This window comes from Neomonachus schauinslandi, chromosome 4 (genome assembly GCF_002201575.2).
Source record: "Neomonachus schauinslandi chromosome 4, ASM220157v2, whole genome shotgun sequence".
NCBI lineage: Eukaryota > Metazoa > Chordata > Mammalia > Carnivora > Phocidae > Neomonachus > Neomonachus schauinslandi.
The window spans coordinates 94,378,694-94,397,797 of record NC_058406.1 but is presented as its reverse complement, the minus strand read 5'-3'; the positions used below and the strand labels follow the sequence as shown (position 1 = coordinate 94,397,797).

The 19,104-nt window shown below is 39.2% G+C and overlaps 1 protein-coding gene across 4 annotated transcripts in view; it reads left to right on the top strand.

Annotated features, from left to right (window-relative positions):
- Nucleotides 1-19,104, top strand: part of PTPN22 (protein tyrosine phosphatase non-receptor type 22) — a 57,980-nt gene that overhangs the window by 12,658 nt on the left and 26,218 nt on the right. For 2 of the 4 annotated variants that reach the window (XM_044914101.1, XM_044914100.1), the window contains exons 2-11: nucleotides 2,408-2,516; nucleotides 2,803-2,879; nucleotides 3,044-3,139; nucleotides 3,552-3,590; nucleotides 5,398-5,469; nucleotides 5,572-5,631; nucleotides 6,214-6,356; nucleotides 7,114-7,180; nucleotides 8,004-8,081; nucleotides 10,529-10,615. In XM_044914101.1, the coding sequence (XP_044770036.1) occupies nucleotides 2,408-2,516; nucleotides 2,803-2,879; nucleotides 3,044-3,139; nucleotides 3,552-3,590; nucleotides 5,398-5,469; nucleotides 5,572-5,631; nucleotides 6,214-6,356; nucleotides 7,114-7,180; nucleotides 8,004-8,081; nucleotides 10,529-10,615 (828 nt within the window). The remainder of the gene's footprint in view (nucleotides 1-2,407; nucleotides 2,517-2,802; nucleotides 2,880-3,043; nucleotides 3,140-3,551; nucleotides 3,591-5,397; nucleotides 5,470-5,571; nucleotides 5,632-6,213; nucleotides 6,357-7,113; nucleotides 7,181-8,003; nucleotides 8,082-10,528; nucleotides 10,616-19,104) is intronic. The other 2 variants (XM_044914102.1, XM_044914103.1) reach the window with 2 other exon arrangements.

Below are 19,104 nucleotides of genomic sequence, written 5' to 3'. Positions count from 1 at the left end.
AAAATCTTAAAAAAATTTATTAAAAGAATTTTAAGTTCCTGAAGTCATTTGTTTGTTCCCATTTCCTGCATTTATTAAACATTTATGGAGCACACATTATGTCTCCTGGGAAGTTAATCTTAAGACACTTTACAATTATAGGACTGTGGGGAATATGGGAAAATTAACTTAGGATCCAACTGGGGAGAATCTCAAGTACTTGGCTAAGGAGTCTGGGCTCTTTCCCAGCAGCAAGGGGGATTCACTGAACTTGTTTTGGGCATGAGAGAGATAAAGAAAGCAATATTTTAGTAAGATTAATTTGGCATAATTGTCCCTTAATGAATTTGGATGAGGAAAGACAGAAAAGTGTGCAGGTGAGTTAAGAAGCAACTGGACCAGTTCAAGCTTTAAGGTAGAGGGTCTGAATTAAGGTACCTGTGGTGGACATAGGAAGGAAGGTCGACACAAGATACTGCATGGGAAGAATCAGTTGAACTTGCTGACCCAGTTAGAGGTGGGAATTGTCAGAGTCACCACAAGTGACTCTTGGTTTCCAGGGTGTAGTTGCCTGGGATAAAGATGATGCGAGTGGCATTGACAGTGGGAACGATGCTGATTTTGGTTTGAAATGTGCCAAGTTAGAGGCTCTAATAAGATGTGGAAGTGGAAGGTCTAGGATATGGTGAGGAATTTAGGCCTGGAACTTAGTAATCGAATCTCTATGTAGAAATTTGAGAGTTCTCCCATCAGGGTTGGAACTATAATTGAATTTGAATCAGCTAAATAAATTTCAAACCCTCCCACTGGTATGCCTTCTCTAAGAGTATATGGTATCCCCGAGCGAAGGTATAGAGGGAGAGAAGAACAGAGAGTTGAGGACTTAACTTTGGAACTTTGGAGAACTCACAACCGGAAGGCAGAAATGGACAGAAAGCCAGTGAGAAAAAGTAGACGTGGGAATGAGAAGGCAGAGAAGAAGGAGGAGAACCAAGATAATGTGGACTAGTAAAGGCCAAGGGAGGAGGAGATTTCGAAAAGGAAGTTAAAGAGATTGAAGACTGAGTAGATCCTGAGGGATCGGACCTATAGGAAGTAGTTAATGCTCTTCACATGATCCATCCACCGTTAAATAGTGGGTAGATCACGAAAATTATTTTCTGTAGTTCAATTCAACAAATATGTATCAGCGATCACAGATGTTTCCCCCTTTTCTTTCTCAGATTGAGTAAGGCTTCACAAGTTCAGCTCTATTAAAAGCAGTTTATTTTTTTTAAGATTTTATTTATTTATTTGACAGAGAGACACAGCGAGAGAGGGAACACAAGCAGGGGGAGTGGGAAAGGGAGAAGCAGGCCTCCCGCGGAGCAGGGAGCCCGATGCAGGGCTTGATCCCAGGACCCTGGGATCATGACCTGAGCCGAAGGCAGACGCTTGACGACTGAGCCACCCAGGCGCCCAAAAGCAGTTTCTTTAAATGATAAGGGAGTTAAACAAAGTCTGGGACGAGGTTGATTCCTAAGGAGCTACAGAGGGACTATGATCTTCTCTGATCCGAAAGTCTGGTCTATAGTAGAATATTGGAAAATGGGAGTAATTTCAAGGAGTTACTTCACTACGTTGAAGAATCTCGTTGAACCATATTATGCCAGTCTGCCCTTCAAAAATTTCAGTCCAGTTTTCCATTTAGCGTTCATCAAAAGTATAGTTGAAAAAGAATCATGTACCCGAGTTGTTCAAAACACAATTAAAGTTTTCCAAACACTGAATTGGAAAACCAAGTTTTTAAATTTAAACTCACTAAAATAAAACGAAATAAAATTGAGTTCCCTGAAACTAGCCATGTTTCAAGCACCCATAGCCACGTGTGACTAGTGGATGTCATGTTGGACAGCACAGGGTTAGAAGCGCTTACTGCCAGTTAAAGATGCCCAATTAATAAAAGTGGGAAAAATGAATCGTTACTTTAAAAGTGTATCTTATCTTTACTTTAAAATAGTAAAGTATTTCGAGACTGAAATTTTTGAAATTTTGCTAGATATAGAGAGATTTTATTTGGCTTAAGCTCCATTTTTACTTAAAATAGCCCTGTAGCAGCTATAAAGAAGGTAAACTTTTAGTATCTGATGTTTGTGTGGAGCATATGGTTTGTTTTCAAAAAGACATTGGCTTTTAAAATATTCACTAGTTTCACCTCTAGGTTTTAGCTATTTGTGGCTCAGCTGCTGTAAGTGTGATTTTTTCACTTCTCCAAACAGAAGTCTGCTGACCTTATGCTCTGGGGCTCTGTCCTGAATTGGAGGTAGTTCTAGAAGATGCTACAGATTGCAAAAGTGGACTGTTTGGGCAGAAGAGAAGGAAAGCTGTCTAGAGATAGCTTCTTACCTCTGTACCCTAGGAGGATTTAATTCTTGGAATTTTATTACAGAAGCTGAAAAGACAATCCACCAAGTACAAGGCAGACAAAACCTATCCCACAACTGTGGCTGAGATGCCCACGAATATCAAGAAAAACAGATATAAGGATATCTTGCCCTGTAAGTTTCATTTCTCCCTGTAAACTTGTACCTTACCTTCTCTCCAGCTCAATCATTCCTATCTCTTTTTACCCATTGCCTGCTGATCCTAATCCTGGAACAGTGCTTTGACGAGTTAGTTTGTACTGCTTACAACCACGAAAGAACATTCACTCACTCACTCACTCACTCACTCACTCAGCAAACACTTATGAGTATCCACTATTCACAGTGCTAGGTCCTGACTTACAGTAAACCCTCTGACTAAGCCCTTTTAGTTATACTGTATCTGTCTCCTGTATTATAGATGATCATAGCCGAGTAGAGCTGTCCCTGATAACCTCAGATGAAGATTCCAATTACATCAATGCCAACTTCATTAAGGTACACCCTGTATTCTATACTTCTCTAGGTACCTAAACAAGGGGTTGGGATATTAGACCGTATTTCTCTAGGTACCTAAAAAAAAAAAAAGGTGGAGGGGATACTAGACAAGAAGAAGAGGATATTATCTGTAGTCATCCCATATAACTTCTGTTCCCCTTTAGGGAGTTTATGGACCCAAGGGTTATATTGCCACCCAGGGACCCTTGTCTACAACTGTCTTGGACTTCTGGAGGATGATCTGGGAATATAGCGTCCTGGTAAGGGCAGAGTTGCTTTTGTTACTCTATTTTGTAGTTGTTGGGGATGGAGTGGGGGAGGGTGTCAGGATATGTGACTGAGGTTTCCTCTGCATTAAAATTGGTGCCTTTTGGGGTCAGTCGCTAGAATTTCAGTGTTCAGGCCAATTTTTGCCAAAATCACAATGTCACCCTTATTCAAGGAAATGAAAGTTCATATCTTGACAGGTTCATTTGTTAACAAGAATTTACTGATTTGAATAGAGAAAAGGGAAGTAAGGACAGAAAGAAGGGTAGGAGCAACATTTTATCATTTACCAAGATTTCTTTTGGGGGTTAAAAAACAAACAAAACAGAAAAAAAACAATGACTCTGGGACCCATGTATTAACTGTTCTTTCTAACTACATCAATGCTCTATTTCATCCCCTCAGATCATTGTTATGGCATGCATGGAGTTTGAGATGGGGAAGGTGAGTCGCTTTCCGGTGGACCTAAAGATAAAGGAAAGAGAAAGGGGAGACTTGGTCGCAGAATTTTCCTTAAGTGTGCCTACTTAAAAATTATTCTCATCTTGCTAGCTGTCAGTTTGGGAACGCTAAATGACTCACTCTCAAGGCTTTTTTACCCCTAAGAACTCCTTTTGTCCACTTTCTCAGTAGACTCTCTATTTTAAAGTAAAGATAAGATACACTTTTAAAGTAACGATTCATTTTTCCCACTTTTATTAATTGAGCATCTTTAACTGGCAGTAAGCGCTTCTAACCCTGTGCTGTCCAACATGACATCCACTAGTCACACGTGGCTATGGGTGCTTGAAACATGGCTAGTTTCAGGGAACTCAATTTTATTTCGTTTTATTTTAGTGAGTTTAAATTTAAAAACTTGGTTTTCCAATTCAGTGTTTGGAAAACTTTAAGTGTGTTTTGAACAACTCGGGTACATGATTCTTTTTCAACTATACTTTTGATGAACTCTAAATGGAAATAAAATGTTTCCAATGGTAATTTAGGGTATTGAGGTGTGCTGTAAATATAAAACACACACTGGGTTTTGAAGACCGAGATAAGAAATGTCAAATATAGAATATCTGTTTTATATTGATTACATGGGGGTTTTTTTTTATATACTGGGCTAAGATGTATTATTATAATCAATCTCATTTTTTTTTTTCATTTTTGAATGGGGCTATTAGAAAACTTAAAACTTCATGGGTAGCTCACATTATGTTTCTATTGAATAGTACTCTTCTTACTTCCTGTTGACATTCATAATTCCAGTTAAAACCAAGCTTTCAGGGGCGCCTGGGTGGCTCAGTTGATTAAGCATCTGCTTTCGGCTCAGGTCATGATCTCAGAGTTCTGGGATCAAGCCCCTGTGCAGTCCAGTCGGGCTTCCGGCTCAGTGGGGAGTCTACTTGTCCCTCTCCCTCTGCCCTCCCTGCCCCCTGTTGTACTCTCTCTCAAATAAATAAAATCTTTAACAACAACAACAACAAAAACCAAACAAGCTATCACTTAGCTTGTGCAGCTTTGCTTTAGTAGACATGATTTCTGTTAACCCTTTTGAAATACAGTAGTCCCCTCTTATTCATGTGGGATACACTCCAAGACACCCAGTGGATACCTGACAGTGTGGATAGTTCCAAACCCTATATACACTGCTTTTTTCTATGCACACATACCTATGGTAAAGTGTAATTTGTGAATTAGACACAGTAGGAGTTAACGACAATACTAAAATAGAACAATTATAACAATATACTATATGTTATGTGAATGCGATCTCTTTTTCTCAAAATATCTTTTATTGTATTGTATATCACCCTTCTGATGATGATGATGTGCGAAGATCAGATGTCTACATGATGAGATGAAGTGAGGGCAATGATGTAGGTGTTGTGATGTAGGGTTAAGCTACTACTGACCTTCCAACAATACATCCTGGACTATAGTTAACTGAAAGACCGCGGTTGACCATGGGTAACATGGAAAGCAAAGCTGTGGATAAGGGGGGACTGCTGTACTGAAAATGTCAGATCCCCATTTCTACTTCTTCAGACTTCTAGGAAGTCTGTAACTTACATATCCTTTAGTGTTTTTCCCATCCTTGGAGATTCCAGACCAGGATGTTGGGGTTGAAGCCTCAGGGGGTTAGACGGTCCTAACCTAAGGTGAAGGACACAGCTAAACTTGCTTCTGAATGAGGAAGTGGGTTTTGTTACCCAGAAGAGACTAGAATATCTGGAGGGGAGTCATGACATTCTGCTTTGTGCAACAGAAAAAGTGTGAGTGTTACTGGACTGAGCCAGGAGAGCTACCGCGGCAAGTTGGCCCTTTCTCCATATCCTGTGTGAGTATGATGCCTGCTTCTGTTATGGCCAAACAGATGCTCCAGGTTCTACTTTATAGAGATTAGTTTTTGAAATAACTAATATTTGAATTTACTTCTTAGGAAGCTGAAAATAGAAAATCTGATTACATAACCAGGACTCTAAAAGCTAAGTTCAATAGTGTAAGTATAAACCCGAATGGTAAACTCAAGAGCCCACAGAGGCAAATACATATGTATGTGACTTGGGCTGGGCACAAGACAAAGGGGAGCGGTGGGGCCTTTGATGTTCTGGATAAATCTTCACATGCAAAAGAGACCTTTGGTATAATCCCTACTTCCCAATCTATTACACACCATGGCACACTTATAAAATGATAATATTTATAGGATGAATGGAGGCTGTGCAGTGAATAGAGGCTGGGAACCAACTTGAGAGCTCATATTGCCCCGTCTCTCTACAGCAAAGGGGTTTAATAGATCAGCATGCCTGTGACCCACTTGAACTGGTGAAGCGCACCAGTTGGGAAGCTCTGGTTTGGACTATCTTAATATCTACCACCTCTTGTGAGTGGGGCAAGGCGAGACAGACCAATAGTCAGTGTTCTCAAATGGCATGTGGTCCCCAGAGGCCTATAGAGAAAAAAGCAGCATAAATTGCCAACAGGACAGAGATGCTACTTAGGAAGTCAGAGTAATCTTGTGGTAGAATGAGGTGGGGTCCTAACACTGAACTCTCCTTTCATTCTGGCTATTTTTTTATAGGAAACTCGAACTATCTACCAGTTTCATTACAAGAATTGGCCAGACCATGATGTGCCTTCATCCATAGACCCTATTCTTGAGCTCATCTGGGATGTGCGTTCTTACCAAGAGGACGACAGTGTTCCCATATGCGTTCACTGCAGGTATGATGCTGTTCTATGTACCTTCCACCCCAAACAAACCAAACATCACAGTCTGGCCAGGACTCCTGCTGTACCTAAAGGAAGACAGACTCTGTTGGAATTTAAGGTGGTACAAGCAAATAGGATGTAGGCTCCTGATCCTAGTCTCACTTTTTCCAGTTGATTGGAAAGGAACAAAGCTTAGAAATGAGAGTGATTGAAAGAGCAAGGTCCAGGGGCGCCTGGGTGGCTCAGTCGTTAAGCGTCTGCCTTCGGCTCAGGTCATGATCCCAGGGTCCTGGGATCGAGCCCCGCATCAGGCTCCCTGTTCAGCGGGAAGCCTGCTTCTCCCTCTCCCTCTGCCCCTGCTTGTGTTCCCTCTCTCACTGTGTCTCTCTCTGTCAAATAAATAAAATCTTAAAAAAAAAAGAAAGAAAGAAAGAGCAAGGTCCATAGCAAAAACAAACTATAATAAATTCAAGCATTTAATGAATATTAAATTATTGAATTAAAGCATTATATTAATATTTTCTGACAAGTTACTTGGAAACAGTGCAGCTCTAGAGACTCTTGCTTAGAGAAGTCACCTAGGATCTGTCCTGAGATTTGGTGTGGGCATGTGGCAACTGACAAACATGCTCTAGGAAATGGGGGGAGGGGGTGGAACATTTCATTGCCTCTAGGTTCCTTCTTCCTCAGTCTACTGGTGACATTTCCCAGCTACCATCGATGATCCATCCTCTGCAACTATACGTGCTCCTGTGATCTTTCATTTCAGTGCCGGCTGTGGAAGGACTGGTGTTATCTGTGCTATTGATTATACCTGGATGTTGCTAAAAGATGGGGTAAGTTTCTCTCCGCAGGCACTTCCTGTCTGCTTACCCTGTTAGTTTCAGACTTAGGAATTGTTTGGTTCTTCCAAACATCCATCTCCATGACTCATCTTTTCTAGAGTATTCACTGTAGACCCGCTTTGTCAGATGATTAAATTAGGCCCTAGGTGGGTGGTTCTCAAAGTGTGGTTCCCAAACAAGCAGCATTGGCATCACCTGAGAACTTGTTAGAAATGCAAAACCTTGGGCCCTGCCTTGGATGGAATGAAGCAGAAACTCTGGAGGTGGAGGGGAGGGGAGGACGGGCACCAAGCTCTCCCGGTGCTTCTGATGCATGCTGTAGTTTGAGAATGACTGCCCTAAATTCCACAGTTACCCTTCCTTTATCCAAACCACTTTAGTGGATGGACTCAATTTACCACAATCAAACCTTGTGTTCCGATCTCTAAGTCATTTTTTATAGTCTAATAGGAAGTGGGAAGTTTGAAATATGGGCTTTAAACATATCTGCCACCTTCTTTTATTTCATGAAATTCTCATACTTGCTCATCTACTCGAGCCTTCTCCCTCATTATATTTTTAATGATTGAAACATTTGATCACCCCATGTGAAATCATTCTCAAGAGTTTCTTCAATCTTTTCTGGGGAAAATACCAGGCTCTAAATCACGATGCAAGTGAGGAGAAATGTCATTCATTTTAAAAATGCATTCTTTTTCGGATATTATCTTCTGTTAAGAGAGCAGATATCATGGGAGTGACAAGACTAGGAGAAATAGTTTATTAACAAAGCTAAGGAACAAAGGAGTAAGATTTTTTTTCTTTTATTTGATAGATACTTCCTGAGAACTTCAGTGTTTTTAGTTTGATCCAGGAAATGCGAACACAAAGGCCTTCATTTGTTCAAACTCAGGTATGCAACTATGGTGAATGGATCATAACACGTGTCTGAGTCTTGCTACATCTCTCTGCTCAATAGTAAGGCCACCCAAAACAGCTGACTGCCCAGCTGTAACACAAACTGACTCTTAGGTACACTAGCCCATTTGCATTTCCTTGAACTCTGAACAGATCAATTTTTTTCCTGTATCCCTTGCCTTGGATCAACTTCCTCTCATTCCTTGTATTTTACTGTCTGTGCAGAAGATATTAAGAAACTAATGTAATATTTCTTATAAAGGATGTTGAAGAAATTCCACAAGCTGTTTGATTTATTATGAAGAAATAGTTGGGTCAGGTTAACTCGAAGTTTTATAGCAATAATTCACTTCTGAAACCATAGAAAAATCAGAGCTTTGTCATTTCGACTTCAGGAAGTGGTAAAGGAATCTGGAGAAGGCAGTCTGTATACTCATTTTTTGACTTGATGAAAAATAAAAATAAAAGCAACCATACTCCTATCGCCTAGAGGTAGCCATGATTACTGTTGTTCTGTAGTCTCTCCTGATCCTTATTGTATGCATACTTTAAAAAACCATAATTAGAATCATACTATATACGGTTGCATATGTATGACAATATTTTCATCCACCCCAAAGTGCTCACCCTCGTTCACTCCGTTAGGGATGCTCTTCCCCTGTTTTGTCCTCTCTCCCGCTCAAGTTCCACCGCCTAGGTGAAACTTTCCCAGCACAGATCTCTCACTCTCTACAACATCAATTTCACCCAGATTTCCATACCAATAATTTTACCCACATTTCTAAAAAAAATGGTCTCCATCTTTAAGGTGGGGTTTAGCTTTGCCCCATTCATTCATTCACTAAGCATTGATTGATATAAGTAACAGATACTTTTACATAATTTGTTAGAACTACTTTCTCCTGCTTAAATGGCAAGACCCTGAAGTGTTTAAAGCACTTACAAATGAACTTGCACATAGACTTGGAGGTAAAATAATCACCAGTGGAAGTTTAGGTATTTTCATTGGGCATTTGTGAACTGAGGGGAAAATATGAAGAGCTATTGTAATAAAAGCCTTCTGTTTGGCCCACACAGGTTTTCCACTAATAGCTAGTGGAAAAAAAAATTTTTTTTCATGCGTCGACTGTAGGTGTTTTCTATATTCGACCTGAGGGAAAAAGTTTCTATGCAATAAAAGCACTGGCTGGTTTAGTGCCACCAGACTTAAAAGCAGGCTGACCCATGTAAATGGCTAAAGACCCCAGGAAGTATGCAACCTAGTTGTCTAATATTACATTGTAACACTGAATCAATCAATAAAACCCTACCCCATTTCAGAGAAAGTCCATTTCCGGCCTCCTTGCAAAGGTCGGAAGACAGAGGAAACGATTTCTGGTTAGCCTTCACATGTTCATCAACGTTATCAACAACCAGCTGAACAAATCCCTTCCCAGTTGTCGCTGCTTTTTCTGACACCATTCTCACCAGGAAATAGCACTGTTACCAGCTGAGCGCTTCCTGTCTGACTTTTCTCTCTTCTTAAAAAAATGGAAGAGTGTACCAACAGATGTGTTGGGTGATACGGACTCTGTAGTGTTCTGCTAAAATTATAATTGGCAAAAGTTGTGCTTTATTTGTATACGATTGTGTGAAGTGCCGGGGAAACCCCGCTGAGGCTCTTTCAGATGAAAAGTAGATCCAAAATCAAGTGCTAGAGCAGGTCCGGGGGCAGAACCCCCCTCCTCCCTCCCCTTCGCCCCCCGCTCCCGCCAGGACCTTATAATGGTGGTGGTGTCATTTCTAGACAGTGAAATCCTTTTACAAGCACAGGTTTCCAGACTCTCTTGGGTGGTCTACTTTTCTTGGGTGTCTTTGCTAGGAGAGCATTTCAGCGGCTTGATCTAGACTCAGAAGATTCAGGTTCGAATCCAAGTCTGGAAATCACTGCTGAACGACCTTGCACAAAATGTAAACAGGGATAATAGCCTACCTACTTTAGAGATCAATTGTCAGGGTCAAGTGAAGAATACATATTGAAGCTATCTATCTACCCATCGACCACAATCTATCTCCCTTTTTCGAGAAGAGATGAAAGTGCCTGACCAAAAAATGCATCCGGGATCAGATAAAATGTTTAAAATGTGAGCCAGGAAAATGGAATTGGAGGGTTGATGGTGGAGGGAAGGATAAATGGGATCAGAACATAAAACATGCTGGAAGGCCCTTGTATATTTAGAGGTAGAAGATCAAATATTTAGCTGTTTCTAGTAGCCCAGAAGGGCCTTGCAATCCTAAATGGGCTTCGCAAACATAAGGGCACTACGATTAAATTCCTGTTGATGGTCTTTTCAGGTCTGCTATACTAGGATTTGACTGATGTTCACACTCCTGAACTCTGGTTCTGTGGTTCACCAAGTTTCTTGTTTGTTTTCATTTGTTTCGGTTTGTGATGCTCTTCAGGAACAGTATGAACTGGTCTACAAGGCTGTATTAGAACTTTTTAAGAGACAGATGGATGTTATTAGGGATCAACACTCGGGAACAGAGGTAAACATTAACCTTGATATTTTGTCTTTTTTTTCATATTTGATTTTGGTCAAGGGATCTCAGATCAGTTGCAGGACTTCATTTATTATTTATTGTCACTTAGTTGGAGCGTCAGGGGTGCATGGGGCTACACTGCAAATCTCCTGTGGAGAAGGACCAATTAATTGAAGTACTTCAACTTAGAAAATGCATCTTTTGGTTAACCTACTGTATACAAGTTTCAGCTCAATTTAGAAACAATAGGAGTGAGTGACAGGGCAAGTGTATATTCTGTTCCCAGGTCAAATAGCTGTGTGGCAAGTTAAAAGTGAGAGTGACAGTTACAAAGTGAAATCATAGTTGAGCACCAATGTGATTTTTCAGGTTCCTCTAGCCTCACTTTGATTGCATAAGTCTCATCAAATTTTGGGAATATTTTAGAATATGCAGAGGAATTTTTAGCTGAGGGTCTTACATATAAAAACGATTATGATTTAACCAAATTCCAATTAAATATTGAGTATTCCAGGATATGCTATTTTGATCTCATCACAAAAATTGATGAGTCAGATACTTACTGTGTAGTCACAAAGCACTAGGTTCTGAACAAACTTAAAGAAGATAAAATTACTGATTTACATTTCAGGGGTATATTTTGTAACATATTTCTTAATTTAATTTTTAATATCACATTTTGGATTCTTAATCTGAAAATATTCACTGAGGACCTGCTACCTAGCTACTACCTAGTTTTAGGAATACAAAGTATATAAGACATGATTCTGATCATAACTCCTATCAGTCAAATGCTGAATCATGAGGAAGGAAAGAAAGCCAGAAAAACTGTTGAGGTTTGAAATGGACTAAGCAATCCTAGTTAGTGTCAACTTCAAGGGAAAACAATGTGGTGGAAAGATGTGAAATAAGAGTATAGTCTTGTCAGAAATTTTTACTTATATCCTATTTATGTATGTTTTATTGGCTCGTATTCCCAGACCAAAGTTAAATGATAAAGGTAATTATGGACAACCAAATTTTTTTTTTTTAAAGATTTTATTTATTTATTTGACAGAGAGAGAGATAGCGAGAGAGGGAACACAAGCAGGGGGAGTGGGAGAGGGAGAAGCAGGCTTCCCGTTGAGCAGCGAGCCCAATGTGGGGCTCGATCCCAGGGCCCTGGGATCATGACCTGAGCCGAAGGCAGACGCTTAACAACTGAGCCACCCAGGCGCCCAGGACAACCAAATTTTAATGGGAAAGATTTTCATGTTTCACTATCAAGTGTGATGCTGACTTGATTGGAGATATCTGTTTGTTTGTTTTATACCTCTTAATCCCCATCATCTATTTCACCTCTTCCCCCACCTACCTCCTCCCTGGCAACCACCAGTTTATTCTCTATAGTTAAGCATTTTTGGGGGGGGCATCTGAGTAGCTCAGTCAATTAAGTTTCCAACTCTTGATCTTAGCTCAGGTCTTGATCTCAGGGTCGTGAGTTCAAGCCCCATGTTGGGCTCCTCGCTGGGCCTGGAGCCTATTTAAAAAAAAAAAAAGTCTTTTTTTGTTGTTGTTGTTAATTTTGCTTTTTAGATTCCCCAAATGAGTGAAAACATATGGTATTTATCTTCCTCTGTTTGACTTATTTCACTTAGCATAATACCCTCTAGGTTCATCCATGTTGTCACAAATGGCAGGATTTCATTCTTTTTTATATGGAATATTCATTCGTCTATGGATGGACGCTTGAGCTGCTCCCATAGTTTGTCTATTGTAAATAATGCTGCAATAAACATAGGAGTGCATATATCCCTTGAAATTAGTGTTTTTGTATTCTTTGAGTAAATACCCAGTAGTGTGATTACTGGATCAAATGGCAGTCTTATTTTTAATTTTTTAAGGAACCTCCATACTGTTTTCCATAGTGGCTGCACCAACTTACATTCTCACCAACACTGCACGAGAGTTCTCCTTTCTCTACTTCCTCTCTAAGACTTGTTTCTTGTGCTTTTTATTTTAGCCATTCTGACAGGTGTGAGGTGATATCTCATTGTGGTTTTGATTTGCATATCCCTGATGATTAGTGTTTTGAGCATCTTTCATGTGCCTATAGGCCATCTGCATGTCTTCTTTAGAAAAATGTCTATTCGGGGCGCCTGGGTGGCTCAGTCGTTGGGCGTCTGCCTTCCGCTTGGGTCATGATCCCAGGGTCCTGGGATTGAGCCCCGCATTGGGCTCCCTGCTCAGTGGGAAGCCTGCTTCTCCCTCTCCCACTCCCCCTGCTTGTGTTCCCTCTCTTGATGTGTCTCTCTCTGTCAAATAAATAAAATCTTTAAAAAAAAAAAAAGAAAAATGTCTATTCATGTCCTCTGCCTATTTTTTAATCAGATTTTTTTTGATGTTGAGTTGTACAAGTTCTTTATATATTTTAGATATTAACTCCTTTGAATATATCATTTACAAATGTCTTTTTCCATTCAGTAGGTTGCCTTTTGTTTTGTTGATGATTTCCTTTCTGTGCCGAAAATTTTCATTTTGATATAGTCCCCATAGTTTATTTTTGCTTTTGTTTCCCTTGCCTGAGGACACATAGCCATAAATATGTTGCTAAGGCCAGTGTCCAAGAGATTACTGTAAGAAATTACCTATGTTTTCTTTTAGGAGTTTGATGGTTTTAGGCCTCACATTTAGGTCTTCAATCCACTTTGAGTTTATTTTTGTGTATGATGTAAGAGAGTGGTCTAGTTTAATTCTTTTGCATGTAGCTGTCCAGTTTTCCCAACACCATTTATTGAAAAGACTGTCATTTCCCCATTGTATATTCTTTTTTTTAAGTTATTTATTTATTTATTTGAGACACAGAGTGAGAGAGACAGAGAGAGAGCGTGCGCGCACAAGTAGGGGGAGGGGCAGAGGGAGAAGCTGACTCCGTGCTGAGCAGGAGGCTGAACTGCACTGGGGCTCAATCCCAGGACCCCAAGATCATGACCCAAGCCGAAAGCAGACACTCAAAAACTGAGCCACCCAGGTGCCCCACCCCATTGTATATTCTTGCCACCTTTGTCATGGATTAATTGATCATATAAATGTGGGTCTGTTTCTGGGCTCTCTATCTGTTCCATTGATCTATGTGTCTATTTTTGTGTCAGTACATACTGTTTTGATGACTCTAGCTTTAATATATCTTGAAAAATGGGATTGTGCTATGTCTAGCTTTGTTCACTTTCTCAAGATTGGGCTTTGACTCTTTGAGGTCTTTTGTAGTTCCATACCAATTTTAGGATTATTTGTTCTAGTTCTGTGAAAAATGCTATTGGTATTTTGACAGAGATTGCATTGAATCTGTAAATTGCTTTGGGTTGCATGAACATTTTAAGAATATTAATTCTTCCAATTCATGAACATGGTATATCTTTCCATTTGTTGTATCATCTTCAATTTCTTTAATCAATGTCTTTTGCCTCCTTGGTTAAATTTATTCCTAGGTATCTTATTCATTTTGGTGCAATTATAAATTGGACTATTATTTTTCAATTGTTTTAAGAGTGTATTCATTGATTTCTATTTTATTAGGAAATTTTTAGAGAAAGAATGTTGAATTCTGTCAATTGCATATTTTGAATTCATGGAGTGCTCACGTGGATTTCTCCTTCGACTTATTAATACAGTCATACCATTGGATTTGTTAATATCAAACCATCCCTGTATTCTTAGAATTAACCCTTCTTGAGCAAAAAATATTCTTTTTTTTTAAAGATTTTATTTATTTATTTGACAGAGAGAGACACAGCGAGAGAGGGAACACAAGCAGGGGGAGTGGGAGAGGGAGAAGCAGGCTTCCCGTGGAGCAGGGAGCCCGATGTGGGGCTTGATCCCAGGACCCTGGGATCATGACCTGAGCTGAAGGCAGACGCTTAATGACTGAGCCACTCAGGCACCCCAACAAAAAAATATTCTTTTGATATGTTGCTGGAATATGTGGGCTAATATTTTATTTAGGTTCCAGGAAATGCCAGTACTCAAATTTAGCCCAGTAGCAGGGCCATGGCTCCAGTTGGGTTGTTTGGAGTGGGCCCTTATTCAATAAATGGGAACATAGCAACACAGTTCAAACTCCCACAGAGAGAATGGGTTACAGTTAACTAAAGAGGACTTCTGTTTCTGGAAAGATCAAATAGACATACTTTTCCCTATTCCTCCCACTAAGTGCAACTAGAAACCATTATATAATTGGCATTATATATAAAACAACTGTAAGAAGGCTCTGAGAGATAGAAAAAAGACAGGCCAGCTAAGGACCTTGGAACCTGAGGAAAGACATGATGGTAAGTTCCTTGGGTTTTCTTTTGACTCATATATCCCAGACTGGAAACTGAAGAAGTCAACAACATGGAAAAGCCAGGGATGCAGACAAAAAAGCCCCAACAACAGCCTGCTCTGTCTAGCCAAAGGACCAGAAAAGGGGCAGTCCAGCAAGACAGAAAACTTTTAGATAATCATCACTCTACTTTAGTTAACACCACAGAAAATAATGGTCCCCCAACCCCACCCATGTCAGCAAAGTCTGAGTGGGGTCCTAGATTTCCACCTTTCTAACACTGTAGTAGAATGCCAGAGTGGTGTCAGAGAAGGTCAGGTAAAGAGGTAGGACTTTCATCCTTAATGGCCTGAAATGAGGGTTTCCTGCAGTGTCATTGGAGACTGCATGGGGAGCAAGCTTCCACTGGACAGTAACAGGGTACCCTAATGCCTTCCCACTGAAGTAGTATCTGAAGAAGTCTAGTAGAGAATTAGGACTTCCACCATCATCCAGCAGTGATAAGGCCACCCCTACCACAGTGTCAGTAGAGACCACATGGGGAGCCTCTCCTGTGATGTCTCCCCTTGGGTGTCAACAAAGACTCAGTGAGGAAACTGGTAGAAGTAGAATACACCTGGCAGTAACAAGGCAGTAATGAGGCACAACCTTCCCTTTCCTCTGTAGAATGGAGTTAAAAATAAAAGAACCTAGCTAAAAGAGAAGATTTAGCTAAGATCCAGAGCCTCGTAACAATACAAAAATGTCTAGGTTTCAATTGAAATCACTCATCATACCAAGAACCAGGAAGATCTCAAACCAAATGAATAAAAGACAACCAATAGATGACAATACTGAGATGATAAAGATGTTAGAATTATCTGACAAAGTTTTAAAAGCAACCCCAATTAAAATGCTTCAATGAGCAATTACAAACATGCTTAAAATTTTTTAAAAAATGGAAAGGCTCAGCAATAAATAGAAAAGATTCAGCAAAAAAACCAGAAGATATAAAGAAGAACCAATGGCAATTTTAGAATTGAAAAAGGTAGTAACTGAAACAAAATAGCTTAGTAGATGAGCTCAACAGCAGAATTCAGGGTACATACAGAAAAAAAGAACTAATGAGCTAGAAGATAGAACAATAGGAATTACCCAATCTAAACATCAGAAATAAAATAGACTGGAAAAAAAAGAACAAACAGAGCCTTAGGGAACCTAAGGGACTACAACAAAAAAACTAGCATTTGTGTCAGCAAAGTCTAAGAAGGAGAGGAGAAAAAAGGCAAGGCTAAAAAAGTACTTAAAGACTCAGTATAGGGGCGCCTGGGTGGCTCAGTCGTTAAGCATCTGCCTTCGGCTCAGGTCATGGTCCCAGGGTCCTGGGATCGAGCCCCACATCGGGCTCCCTGCCCCACAGGAGGCCTGCTTCTCCCCCTCCCACTCCCCCTGCTTGTGTTCCCTCTCTCGTTGTCTCTCTCTCTGTCAAATAAATAAAATCTTTAAAAAAACAAAACAAAACAAAAAAGACTCAGTATAATTAAACTTCTGAAAACTAAAGATAAAAGTTCTAGGAAACAGGGCGCCTGGGTGGCTCAGTTGGTTGGGCGACTGCCTTCGGCTCAGGTCATGATCCTGGAGTCCCTGGATCGAGTCCCGCATCGGGCTCCCTGCTCGGCAGGGAGCCTGCTTCTCCCTCTGACCCTCCCCCCTCTCATGTGCTCTCTCTCTCTCATTCTCTCTGTCTCAAATAAATAAATAAAATCATTAAAAAAAAAAAAAGTTCTAGGAAACAGCCACAGGATAATGATCTTAACTGTAGGGAGAAAACAATTAGTATGATATCAAAATTGTCATCAGAAACCATGGAAGCCAGAAGAAAGTGAAACAATATTTCTCCAGTGCTGAAAAAAAATAAATGGCAACCCAGAATCCCATACCCAGTAAAAATATCTTTCAGGAATGAAGAAGAAATCAAGACATTCTCAGATGAAAAACAAACAAACAAACAAACTAAGAGAATTTGTTTGGTAGACCTATCTTTAAAAAAATGACAAAGGAAGTTTTCTAAACAGAAAGGAAATGATGAAAGGGAGAACATGATAAGCAAAAGCATGGGTAAATGTAATAGATTTTCTTTTTCTTCTTGAGTTTTCTAAATTGCTTGATTATTGAAGCAAAAATTATACAGTCTGATATGTATAATTTTATGTATTAGAGGAAATACTTAAGATAATTATAAACAGGGAAGGGTTAGGGATGTAAAGGGAGAGGTTTCTGTACTTGAACTAGTGAACTAATAACACCTGTAGACTGTGATAGGTTATGTATATATAATGTAATACCTAGAGCCACCACTACAAAAACTCTACAAAGATATACCTTAAAAAACACTATAGGTAAATCAAAATGAAATTCTAAAAATGCAGGAGAAAGAAAAAAGAAATGAAAAACAGAACAAACAGAAAACAAAAAATAAAATGGCAGACTTAAGCCCTGACATATCAATAATTACATTAAATGTAAATGGTATACATATATCAGTTAAAAGACAGATTGGCAGAGTGTATTGAAAACATCTATATGCTGTCTATAAGAAATATATTTCGAATATATAGGTTGGTTTAAAGTAAAGATTGGGAAAAAGATATATCATGTATTCATATAAACATGAGTAAGGGAACAAAAATACTAATTCAAAGGGACACATGTACTCTGATGTTTATGGTAGCATTATCAACAATAGCCCAATTATGGAAAAGAGCCCAAATGCCCATTAACTAATGAATGGATAAAGAAGATGTGGCATATATACATATATATACATATATATATAATGGAATATTATATATAATGGACTATTACTCAGCCATCAAAAAGAATGAAATCTTGCCATTTGCAACACGTGGATTGAGCTTAAGTGTATTATGTAAATGAAACAAGTCAGTCAGAGAAAGAAAAATACCATATGATTTCATTCATATGTGGAATTTAAGAAACAAAACAGATGAACATAGGAGAAGGGAGAAAAGCGAGGGAAATAAACCATGTTAACTATAGAGAAAAAACAGCGTTGATGGAGGGGGATGGGCTAAATGGGTGATGGGTATTAAGGAGGGAACTTGTTGTGTTGAGCACTGGGTATAATAGTAAGTGATGAATCACCAAATTCTACTCCTGAAACCAATATTACATTATATGTTAGTTAACTAGAATTTAAATAAAAATTTGAAGAAGGGGCACCTGGGCGGCTCGTGGCTTAAGTGTCTGCCTTTGGCTCAGGTCATGATCTCAGGTTCCTGGGATCAAGTCCCACAATAGGCTCTCCACTTAGTGAGGAGTCTGCTTCTCCCTCTCATTCTTCTCTTGCTCTGCCTGCTCTCCCTCTCTCTCTCAAATAAATAAATAAAATCTAAAAAAATTTTTTGAAGAAAAAAATAACAAGGATAATAGAAGGTCAGCAGGACTATTGTAGTGTAAGTTGAGTTAATGTACTCTTTATGGTCAGAGTTCTATTGTCTATAGATTGTTTGGAAAATTGTTAATCCACCTTTCAATGGATTTCAAAAGATGTGGCCTAAAGATTTGTTGTGGTCATTTATGGGGAGATTTTGAATCTAAACCCAGGGTACCTATACAATAGTCAGGTCCACTAGAGCTCCAAGGAAATAATCTGTAAGAAAGAAAAGTCTTTTATGCTAGAGTAGAATAATGTTAAATGGCAAAAAAATTAAAAATAAATATAAACATGAATAAAGGAAAGAATATAGCACGAGTGGCTATATTAATATCAGATAAAGTAGGCTTCAGAGCAAAGAAAATTATCATAGGCAGGAAGGGACATTATATAATGATAAAAGGATCAATCCACCAATAAGACATAGATAGTAGTCCTAAGCGTGTATGAACCAAACATATGTGAAGCAAAAACTGACAGAACTGAAAGGAGAAATAGACAAATCTGGTTATAGTTCAGTACTCCTCTCTTAACAACTGATAGAAAAACTCAATGGAAAATCGGCAAGAATATAGGATAACTCAACACCACCATCAACCAACAGGATCAAATCGATATTTATAGAACATTCCAATCAACATCACAAGAACACACATCTTTTTTTTCAAGTGTTGATGGAACATATACTGAGATCAGTTATATTCAGGGCCACAAAACAATCTCAAACATCTAAAAGAACTGAAATCATACAGAATGTAT